The 11849-nt window shown below is 34.4% G+C and overlaps 1 protein-coding gene across 1 annotated transcript; it reads right to left on the bottom strand.

The window, feature by feature from the left end:
* Positions 1–160: 160 nt before the first annotated feature.
* LOC107891874 (bifunctional 3-dehydroquinate dehydratase/shikimate dehydrogenase, chloroplastic) lies at positions 161–4765 on the bottom strand. The gene is made up of 11 exons (XM_016816802.2): positions 4625–4765; positions 4275–4522; positions 3977–4082; positions 2787–3005; positions 2135–2481; positions 1715–1778; positions 1459–1567; positions 1233–1376; positions 959–1107; positions 602–764; positions 161–490 (listed from the first exon to the last, which is right to left on the bottom strand). The coding sequence occupies exons 1-11, from the start codon at positions 4643–4645 to the stop codon at positions 450–452; spliced, it is 1611 nt and encodes a 536-aa protein (XP_016672291.1). The 5' UTR covers positions 4646–4765; the 3' UTR covers positions 161–449.
* Positions 4766–11849: the final 7084 nt, after the last annotated feature.

Consider the following 11849-nt stretch of genomic DNA (forward strand, 5'->3'; position numbering starts at 1 on the left):
ATCTTGGTGGTCTAACCATTGATGTTAACTTTTTAACCCTTTAGGTATGTTTTGAATTTTTATAGCTATCATGATAATGCTATTAAAATTTTTTCGTAATTAATGACCGTAAAAAAAATAAATAACTACGCTAAAAAAATAAAAATCTCTTTTCTCAAAATTAATATAACACGAATATTATTAATATGTAAAAATTTATGTCATAAACACGATTACTACAAAGCAAATTACACGAATAGGAATATATGAATTTTCCGGTCTATCGTACATACTCACAGATCATAGGAAATAAAGAAAATAAAGTTCATATGAAACAAAACCTGGAATTATTCAAAAACACTTCAAGTACTTCCTAAACAAATTGTTGTTTCATTGCCCTTCTCATCAAATGAATAGTAAAAACAAACCAGCAATTTGCTGCAGACAAACGAGTCGTTGTGTCAACGTTGTTAGTACTTTGACATAGTTCTCCGGAACTGCTCCTTCGGTGCTGTGGGGAGGGGACAATGAAAGAACGAGGGGAAATGAATTAATCAACTGAAATAAATCGAGTGGATCCACTTGAAAAGACGGTAAATTATACGTTACGGTTAGGTTTTACCTGGCAAACCAGTGAATCGCTCAAACTGTTCGTAGGCCTGCCCGATGAACATCTCCAATCCGGAAACAATAGTGGCTCCGGTTTCCTTGGCTTCTCTCAAGAGTCGGGTTATTTTAGGGGTGTAAACGGCATCGAAAACCAGTGAATAGTATTTCAAAGCGTCCTGCAATAATATAGAAATTGCTTACTTCCCTTATTGTTGCAATTTATGTTGAACAGATCACTCAATGCTTACTATGAGAGGACGGACTCCTGTTTCCCTCTCGCGGGAACTAAAAAACTTGTTGAACCAAACTTCGGAAATTTTCGAATTAGTATGTGCTATCATAAGGGGAAAAGGAAAAAGAAAAAGCAAACCTTGGGCATCGGTGTTTGATCGATATTAGGTTGCATTCCGATGGATGTTGTGTTGGCAAGAATCATGCCATCCTCCGGATGGAACCTAGCCAAATCGTCAAGAGACAAAGCATCTCCTCCAATTACATCGGCAAGCTCTCGAGCTCGTTCTTGAAGTTAAATCGATAAAATAAACAATAATCTCAAATTATCACCAACGCAGATCCGGAAAATGTATAAAACAAAAAATAACTCTTGTTAGAATGCTACAACAAGAAAAACAAGTGCATCGTACCATAGGTTCGATTGGCAATTACAACTCTCGCTCCTTTTTGTTTTGCACCGTAAGCTAATGCCTTCCCAGCACCACCAGCACCAATAACCACGAACAGCTTACCGGCCAATGGCGATCCGGCTGCACTGCTCATGTTATATCCAGCTGTCAAGAAAAAACACGGTTAAAGAACTTCAGACAAAACAAACAACAGAAAACGTACATTGCTTAAAAACGAACAAGGAACCTTGTAATCCATCCTCGATGGCTGAAATAGCACCGATATAATCCGTGTTACAACCAAAAAACTTCCCGTCGGTCTGTCTCCTTATAATGCAATTAACAGCTCCAATGGACTGTAATATTTAATCAAAGATAAAGTTCAATCATGCACAGTTTTGACACATAGAAAACACTCATCTCCGAAAAAGTTGAAAGAATCGTGATGTACATAATTTTGGATGGGAATATTACCATTGCTAGATAAGTAAATAGTAAATTACCTTTGCAACCGGATCTACCTCGTCACAGCACTTCACTGCAGTCTCCTTGTGAGGAATTGTACAGCTGCATGTAAGCCACAGAAGTAAATCATCTTGCAATATTATTCTATATGAAACCAAGATTCTGAGTGTAATAATAGGCTTAACTCATGCCACTCAGACCTGGGTGTGAGTATCAGGTACGGTATGTAAATTGTCATGGGTACGTTTGATATTTCCAAGTTTTTCCATGTATTTGGATGGTCGTTGGAAGCCCATATCCCGGCACTCATGCTCGGATATGCGTCTAACATAGGTACTTCTAGAAAATTAAAGAATTGGGCTAAACCGTAAAATAACTTATACAAGATAAATCCTATATGTACACTAACTAAAAATGTGCCACAGTGAGAAATGAAAATGTCCAACACAGGAACGAACCTGAATCCAGCAAAATCGGTCGATGAGTAAGTTCGGAGAAACATTTCTAAGTCATCTACTAACAAGTGAACAAAGACCCCATTGAAACCAGCTGATTTGAATGCTTCATTGTAGAGCATAGGTGATTTGCTATGACCAACAGGCTTCCCAATAATCCCATACACTTTTGTATCGGGACCTAACTGCCTGAAATTGTATAGATTCAATAGATCATTGATAGTCGGTTGACCAGGAGCTGAAACAACTCCACCCTCGAGAGTTCCGAAAGTAAGATAGCCACCGAATTTTGTGCAGAGAATCCGTGAAATCAACCCCCTTTCGCCCATAACAAGTCCGATTATAGGTACCTGAAATATTCAGCAGCAAATCAACCCAAAGAATTTAAACATACAAAGAATCTTAGAAACATATAATGCTCCAAAGAGACTAACGAAAACGACAAATCTATAACAGAAATGGCCCTTTCTGTCACACTCATCATTATGCAAAAGTTTTCGGCATAGATTATCAACTGTTTTACATTAACACTACTGCTGCTCAGTTTTCAGAAGTCCAACATTGCATTAACCATAAACAAATCTACTCAAGAATGCAAATGTAAAGCTATAAGATTGTGTTTCATATTTATATTCATGGCGTATATGATTCTTACTTGAGAATGCACGGTTATCTGAAAAATTCGTGCGACATCAGTGATGTCAATGGCCGTTGTCGCAATCTTCACTATATCGGCTCCAGTTGATTGTATTTTCACAACAAGGTTTCCGAGCTCCACAACAGATGGAGTGCTCTGATAATTGTGAGAAGAAACTATAACTTTGATCTTTTCAGGCTTCTTTCCACCAATGGATTTTATGAATTCATGAGCAACCTTGAAAAGACAGCAATTTGGATCACTATAAGTTTACAGTTTACAGACAAAATAATTTGATAAAATAAGATGTTATGTTCTATGTTACTTGGACTCTTCATTGTCATCAAAGTACATGTGTCTGACACATGGATGCCGGGATATGGCCTTCAAATGTAATCTACATACATGGAAAATTTTAGAAAAATCTGACCTTACCCATATCGGGCACATATCCGTATCCAACACTCGCACTCAAGTCCAAGTAACATAGCTTATGCTTCAATCTAGAGCTATACTACTCTAACTTTATTTTTCTTGAAGTGCCCATATTCGACGCATGTCCAGACATGGGTACAAGGATATAACTCTCCAAATACCTAAAAAATATTTGAACACACCCATGTCGAAAATATACCCGTGTTTGGCACTCACACCAAACACGAGTAACATTGATCAAAAGAGTAAGAAACGAGCACTATACAATTTGAATCACTCCAAGATCAGTAGACTTTACAGTTTAAACACAAAGTAACTAGATATAAAAGATGTGATGTTTCAATCAAGAGCTATGTTACTTCGACTCTTCATTTTTCTTAAGTACTTATGTCCGATTAATATCTAGATATAGGTATGAAAAAATAACCCTTTAAATACTTGAGAAAACTAAACACGCCATGTGGGGTACATACTCATATTTGGCACTCACACTCATGCCGGAGTTCAAATAACATTGATCAAAGAGTAAGAAACAAGCACTATGTTACTTCAACTCTTGATTTTTCTGAAAGTACTAGTGTTAGGCGCATATCTGGACAGGGGCACGAGGATATAACTCTTCACATACACGAAAAAGCTTGAAAAAACGAACATACACATGTCGGACACATAATGCATTTGAGACTCACACCTAAGTTTGAGTAACAATGATAAAAAAAAAAAAAAAAGAGTAGGATACAAGCAGTATACAAATGAAGTTCTACGAAGCAAACCTTAAGCTCAACATCAATGTAATCAGCCCCTAACTCCATGGCTAATCGAAGAACATCTAATCTCTTTTTCTCATCACCATCATACTGGCCACCTTCCCATACTGGTCTGCAACACAAATTTGCAAGTTAAACAAGTCAAAACAAGCTTAAAAGATCCATCAATGGTGGAATTTATGAAAGATTCAAACACGGGTAAAGAGGGAAATCCCAGAAAACAAAAGAAAAATTTTAAAAATACCCATTAAAACTTGCATCAAACCAAAGAAAATAAGTTAGAAAAGAAAATTGAAAAAAAAACCTGTAAGTGAAGAGTGTAGGCAAAGGGCTTTGTTTGATTAAAACATTGAGGTCTTCAAAAGGGTTGAAATTCTTGAGACTATCCAATCTAATTTCCACAAGATCAGCAGTCGTAGCTTTAGCATTAGCCATGAGAGTCACCATCTTATCAATGGAATCCGCCATTAATGGAGCACAAATCAGTGTGGGATTCTTCCTCATTTCACCTCCATTCACATCCATTTTCAAACCAGAAGCTGATGAAACAAGCTTTCAAATTGAAAAAAAAAAATCAAACCATCTTTCATCTGCTCATAGATTTAACAAAAAAAACACTAAATTAATCAAAAATCAAAAGCAATGAAGACTTACCAAGGGGTTGACAGTATCCATTTGGATTTGGTGAAGTTTTTGAGAGTGAAAACTCGAAGAAAAAAAGCCAAAGCCCACTTTTGGGGTGTACGGGTTATTGGTGTAGGCTAATTTTATCCGGGAACCTAATTGGTTGGTGGGACTTTTTGACAATTATTGGATCCACTTAAATTAAATGAATATTAAAATAATGGGATAATAAATTATTGACCCCTGCAACTAAGTCCACTTTGGTACTTATACTTATATTTAATCATTGAACTTGACAACTAGATCTATTTTGGTCGTTAAACTCAAATTCTATCAAGATTTGATTATGTGACCAGTGTTACTGATATAAGGTCAGATCAAGAATTGATCAATATAATGGTTTGAACAAAAGGGTTGAATCGATTGACTTGAAAATTACTTGAAATTTGTAAAAATAAAAAATCAGGACAATAATCTATAGTTTAACCAGCTTAATAATTTTTTTTATTTTTTTAGGTTTTTATGAATTTTGTATTTAATTATTGTTGGTTTTGATGGTTGTATCGGTCAATTTGGTTGAACTGAGAACCGGTGATCTGACTTGTTCAACCACTAGCCCGATTATTAAAACATTAAATATAACCTTTTGTGATTATACTATATCATCACCTGAAATTTTATATAATTGTTTTTTTTTTAATTTTCAAGTGATGATGAGGCATAGTTTTAGAGTATCGCATCATCAAAGTTTTATATTTTCCAAGTTCAAAAACTAAAATGGATCTAATGGTCAAATTTAAATGTCAAAATAGACAAAAAAAAATAGTATAAGTATTAAAAACAACCTAATTACGAAGTTTAGAGATAAAATATATTTATGAGATTGGTGAAGTCTAAATTATATAAATGTTCGTACAATTTAAATCGTGAAATTAGCTTTCAAGCTAATTTAAAAAAAATAAAAATAAAAATTTATTGTTGTAGATATGGTTGTTCGAATGTATCAATTAAAATATTGATTCAAGGAAAAGTATTAAACTAATTGATTCAAAAATCGATATGAACCAGTTGAATAAAAAAAAAGTTTGATTAATTCAAGTACGGAATTGAAAAACATTGTAGGACTAGAGAAAGTTAGGAAATAGGTTTAATCATGAGTTTGAATAATCACTTTTCTTTTGTTTTTAATTTAATCACTTGGGCCACCTACCTTGTATTATTAAACCTTATCATGTGTATCTTCTCTTTTACTTTTATCTTTTTTTACTACTATTAAATTTTATAACCAGTGAGTAAAAACATAAAATCTATTTAAAATTTTTAATTTTCAAAATTAAAAAAATTAGGGATGATTATATTTAATACATACTATATCATTAGTCATTAAATTATGGGTAAATTTTTGTTTTAGTCATTTAACTATTCAAAAGTTTTTATTTAAGTCATTGGGTTGTTAAAATTGTATGTACCGATCGGAAGCTCTCTTTCCATTTCTTTTCTATAATTCAGTTTTTCTTTTTCATGAAACAGTTTTGGACGTTATGAATTTGTAAACCAAAATTCAATTAGTCTTTTTCCCAATCTCCAACACTAGCCATAAGATCGGTTTGGATCTAAGTTATGTTCTTTTACTTGTTGATGGGTATTAATCCACAGTACTGATCGTCAAATCATCACTTGAAACTTGCTGGCAGAACTTTAAAAAAAAATTAACAGCCTAGTGACTTAAATAAATTAAAGCTTTTGAATTGTTCACTTAAATGAAAATTTTTAAATAATTTAGTGACCAAATTATAACTTTTCTAATTAAACGACCAAAACAAAAATTTATCTATAATTTAGTGACTAATGGTGCACTTTACCCATATATTTATTGTACAGTAAAAGGAGTAGTCTAAATTTAGAGGGCATCATATACAAAGGGGTTAATGTTTGGGTTTCAATTTGATAAGTATTTTTGGGTCTAGTTTTTTTTCTAAATTACTCTTTGAATTTTATAATTATTTTTATATTGGAATTTAAACTGTTTTTTTATCTAAATTAATCTTTGAGCTTAACAATTGTTCTTGTATTGAGACTAGGGGCTAGTTTAGCATTTCTTTTGAATAAAACTTTTAAAAAGTGTTGTGAAAAAATACTTTTGAAAAGTATTTTTAAAAATTTTGGTTTAAGATTTAAGTGTTTAGTATTGTTATCAAAAAGTGCTTTTGAGAAATAAAATGTCTATTTTAGATATGGTATTATAAAGTAACAAATATGCATTTAACTAATATTTAAATTAGTTAATATTATGATATTTTAATAAGAATATAAAAAATAATTTATTATAACTTATTGTTAATATTTTAATATATAAAATATAATTTTTAAATAATTTTAAGCAATTAATATTAATTATTTATAAAATGTATATTTTAAATATTTAAATATAACCATTATATATTTATAATTATATATTAACACATTTGTATTATTTTAAGAAATGTTTTTTAATTAATGATTTTATTTTAAAATGTAATTTGACATAACATAAAAAACATAAACCTAACAAATTAAAATATTACATGTATTTGGATTAAAGTTTCAAAAATAGGTAATATTTATATGTCAAATAAAAATATTAAAAATTTTACATTAACATTTACAATTTAAAGTGAGTGCAAAATGGGAGAAGAAAAATAGAGAAGAAAAAAGTAATAATACTTTCGGAAGTGCTTTTGGCCCAAGAAAACTAAACAATTTAACTTATGAGTAAAAGTGTTTTTGAAAAGCTACTCATTTCAGTCAAAAGTTTTTTATTTAGTATAACTTTTCTTTCAAATGTGATTTTCAAGCCAAAAATGTTTTTTTAAGCATTGTTGAACACAACTTAAAACTTTTGAGGGTCAAAGTTAGTTTTTCATATTTCCTTGAAAAAAAGTTGGTTTCAAAAAAAGTTTAGACCCCTATAGTGGGTGAAATTAGGGGGCTGGCAGGGGTTCGGCCCCCTTAAAATGAAGAATTTTCCATATAGCCTTCTTAAAATTTTTATAATTTTTAATTACTAAAAGTAAAATTACACTTTGGCCACCCGTAAAAATATAAAAAATTGATTTAATCCTTTAAAAATTATAAAGATATAGTCTATTAAAATGGTGGAATTGTATTTTTTTTTATTGTAAAAATTACAATTTAATTTTGGACTCCCTTTCGTCCTTGGGCCCCTAACATGGGAATAATTGCCAATTTCATAAATTAACTTAGAAAAAACAATTTTAAACTTTTTATAATAATCTTATTGGGTTTAAATTTATCAGATTTACCTGAAGTAGATTTCAATATCAAATTGGTGTTGTTTTTTGTTAGATAGAATTGAAGATTGGTTAAGTGAAAAAAAGGGGTAGGTGGGAAAGAGAGGGTTTGTTGGTGCAACAGTCTAAAAGGGTGACGTTGATTTGTCATATGTTAACACCATCATAGATACCTACCATATATCACAAACTTCACTTACCAAAACCAACATCTTAAAACTATAAATATTAAGGTTTTAAAAAAGTATTTGTAGGTTGAGTCGAGATTCGATTTTAAAAAATAAATTAAATTTCAATTCATTTTGGTTTGATAAAAAAATTGTTTTATTATTAAAATTTTAATAAAATATTAAAAAATATTTTTATTCTTATTTAAATTGAATTCGTGTTGGGTCAAGTCAAGTCGAGATGTAAAAATTTTTGTCCAAGCTCGATTTATGAATAAGTATAAATTGAACTGTTATTCAAACCGATCTAACTATTGATTCATCAGTCTGGACAATTCGATTTAATGAATTATTAAAAAAACTAAAAAAATATTAAAAATAAATCCAATCGGTTCATATTAGTTTGCGGCTCAACTAATCTAAAACCTACTCGCTAGACTCATACTCAACTAATTTCTAACTGGACCAATCAATCATGATAAATATATCATTCCTACTCCAAATATGGGATTTTTCAGCCAAACTTGAGACTTCATGAGCTAAAATATTCTCCATACCCATGCATGAATACGTAATGAGCACAAATACTTTTTTTTTAAATAAAGAAATGGAGTAACATGTTGGAGTGTAGAGTATAAGTATTTGCATTTCTCAAACTCTCATTCAACTTTGTGATATTTGCTAATTTTCATAAATGTTGTAGAGGAAATGTGGAGTGCAAAGAGTTGAGGTGGGTTTTGCCTTGCTGTGCACCTTCTCACCTTGCTCTTCGGATACAACCTCCTACTGCTCTTTTTTCTTTCTTTTTTTAAATAAATTGAACAAATCTTATGTAAAAAGAACAAAGCAATTGGAAAATTTATTATATTGAGCCTATGTTTTAGTTTTGAGTGATGGTTTTATTTACTTTATATTGAAACTTTTATAGCAAATTTATGTTTTTTTATATAAAAAAAACATATTCAAGTATAATCGAGGTAAATTCAATTCAAACCGTAAAAAAATTCTAACTCAAGTTAAATAAAGATGTTGCTTTATATGAATATGTCATATAAAAAATGAATACAAGGATGTGATTAATCAAATGTAAAATAATTATGTCTTGTCACGGGGCTAGACCTTTCGTCTCGCAAACCGTGCAGCCTTAGGCGGTCCGTTTGCTCCAAACTCGCCTAAGTCAGCCTTTACGCCCAAAAGTGAGGATTCCTTAGAACTCCTCCAAGGCACCAATTTGTATAGCGGAAGCGATTGTGCCAAAAGAAGCTACAAAAGAACAACAGAAAACCAAAGAAAGAATGCACACAAAGTGTTTGAGTAAATGCTCAAGAATTCTATTACTCTTAAGAATTCAAGTTACAATGGATGAATACAAATGAGGGGGAGGCTCTCTATTTATAGTTACCGACGGTCAAGATACATTTACATCGACGGACGAGATTCACTATATCCCTTGATTTTAGGGATTTACAAGATTTGTCATATCAAATCTAATCCAATCTTTACAAGATATGATTCTCTCTATCTTTTAAGATTAGTTACCAAAATTAGCCTAAGTTGTCATATCTTCATCATCGGGCCAACCAGGCTTCAATCTGACAGGCTTCTCCAATAATTCCTTGAATCGGGCCAGTTCTCGTGGGCTAAATGTTCCCCATCTTATCAATGCACCTCCATGGGGCGCATCTTGTGCCATGGTCACGGGCTTTGCACTTTGGCCCGTGACATTCTCCCCCACCCATTCTCGCAACGCCCTCGTTGCGACTTCTGGATGACACTGACTTGATTCACCTTTTTCTCGTTGCCTCGGCTACTTCCCGACTTGCCTTGCGATCGGGTTGTCCCTTCCTTCGGAACTTATGCCTCGGCTTCCGTCGCCTTTTATCTTGAACCGTTGCACTCGTTGGTACATTCTGTTGGCAAGAAGTCTCCGCTTTAACTTGCCCCAATTTTGACTTGCTTCCACTGGAATCCCCGGGACTCTCACATCTTGGCTTCGTACCACCCATAGTCCCTTTGCCTCCTTACTTATGAACTTTGAAAGGGCCCCTACGACCTTGCCAAGCCAACAAGTCAGAATTCAAAACACTATCAGAGTGTTTGCAATGTACTTTACTCGCAGCATTTACTCGTCTCGATCGTCTTTGCATCACTCCTTTCCCCTCGAAGCTCGATGCACAACCCACCTTTCCCAAAGGTGACGGCTCCACAGTCGATCCCGCAGGCTTCATATCGGTCCCTTGCGCTACTAACACTTCCGAAGGGGCTTTCGTACCTTTCCGTTTCAACGAATTAATGTTTCTCCCATACGAAACATCTTCGACTAGTTAGATTGACGATAACACCTTAGTCCCAACCTTCACATCCCGATGCACCGGCACAATACTTTTTGTTGACGGACCGGTGACAATATGGATTTCATCGGCCCATGGTTGCAAAGTTGCCTGAATCCTGACAATAAAGTTTAAGCCAAGCACAAAATCGTAATCATCTAATCGGATTACCTCGAATTCTTCCTTGCTCTTCCATTCGCCGATTTGTAGTTCCACATCACGAACTACTCCCACAGTTGGGGCTTTCTCGGAAGTTGATATCTAGATCTTCTTATTCGATTTCCTAATCGACAGACCAAGCTTCTTCCCAGCCTTTCCGACATGAACAAGTCCGATGCTCCCGTATCAATAAGAGCACTCCGCTTCTGACCCGCAATGTTGATGTCCACAAACATCAACCCTTTTCCACCATTCCTTTTCCCAGGAATGAGCATCATCGAATTGACTTTCGATGTCTTCTCTTTGATAGGCTTCGTCTCTTCCTTCGGCTCCTCTTTCTTCTGGGTTGTCGAAATTACCACTTTATTCGGACATTTTCACGCCATGTGTGGTCCTTGACAAAGGAAGCATTTTATTCTCTTCCTCTTGTCCCTTGGGTTGTTGAATCCCCGCTTCGTATCTCGTGGTTTCCCATTGCCACTTGTACTATCAGTACTGTTGCCCCCATCGCTATGTCCTCCTTCATCTTCTTCATGGTTTCTCTCACTATTGCCCTTTCCATTGGGCTTAGATGACTCGAACTTGTCTTTTGTTGGAGCAAGCTCGACAAAGGACTCTGCTTCGACCATGGCTACAGTAAGTTCGGTGATTCCTTGCCTACGCAACTCATGCTTTGCCCACGGCTTTAACATATCCTCGAACCAATAAAAAGCTTCTTTCTCGCTCAAGTCAGAGATTTGAAGCATCAACTCACTAAATGCCCTTACATACTCTCGAACAGTTCCTTGTTGCGTGAGACGGTGCAACTTTGCTCGAGCCTCCTTCTCAGCATACTGAGGGTAAAACTGTTTCTTCAACTCTTTTTGGAACTCCTCCTAAGTCCCAATTGCGTTACCACCACGTTTCTCATCCGTGGACCTACGACGCCACCACAAGAGAGCTACATTAGTAAAATAGATTGAAGTAGTATTTACCTTAATGGCATCATCCTCGATGCCCATCGCTCGGAAGATTGCTCCATTTCCCACAAGAAGTTGTCCACATCCCTTGCGGATCGTGCACCCTTGAACTTCTCTGGTTTGGGAACATCCATTGGTTGTTGCTTCGGTCTTGAAGACAACATCCCATTACTCAAAGCGGCTTTGTAGATCGCGAGCTCCCCTTTGAGCTCCTCTATTTCTTTCTTCATGGCTAACGCCATATCCTTGAGAGCTTCATCCCTCACTGCCAGCTTTTCCTCAGTGGACTCGAGTAATTCCCTTATCTTTTCCCTATTTGCATCGAGAGAATCCAATACAAAATCTTTGAG

The sequence above is a fragment of the Gossypium hirsutum genome, chromosome D09, assembly GCF_007990345.1.
Source record: "Gossypium hirsutum isolate 1008001.06 chromosome D09, Gossypium_hirsutum_v2.1, whole genome shotgun sequence".
In the NCBI taxonomy this organism is placed as follows: Eukaryota; Viridiplantae; Streptophyta; class Magnoliopsida; order Malvales; family Malvaceae; genus Gossypium; species Gossypium hirsutum.

Excerpts from the sequence above, each read along its gene's own strand:
- LOC107891874 (XM_016816802.2), bottom strand. The coding sequence starts at position 4,645 with ATGGATACTGTCAACCCCTTG. Across the intron at positions 4,523-4,624 it reads TGGATACTGTCAACCCCTTG|CTTGTTTCATCAGCTTCTGG; the intron begins GTAAGTCTTCAT and ends TCAATTTGAAAG. Across the intron at positions 491-601 it reads GCGATTCACTGGTTTGCCAG|CACCGAAGGAGCAGTTCCGG; the intron begins GTAAAACCTAAC and ends CCCTCCCCACAG.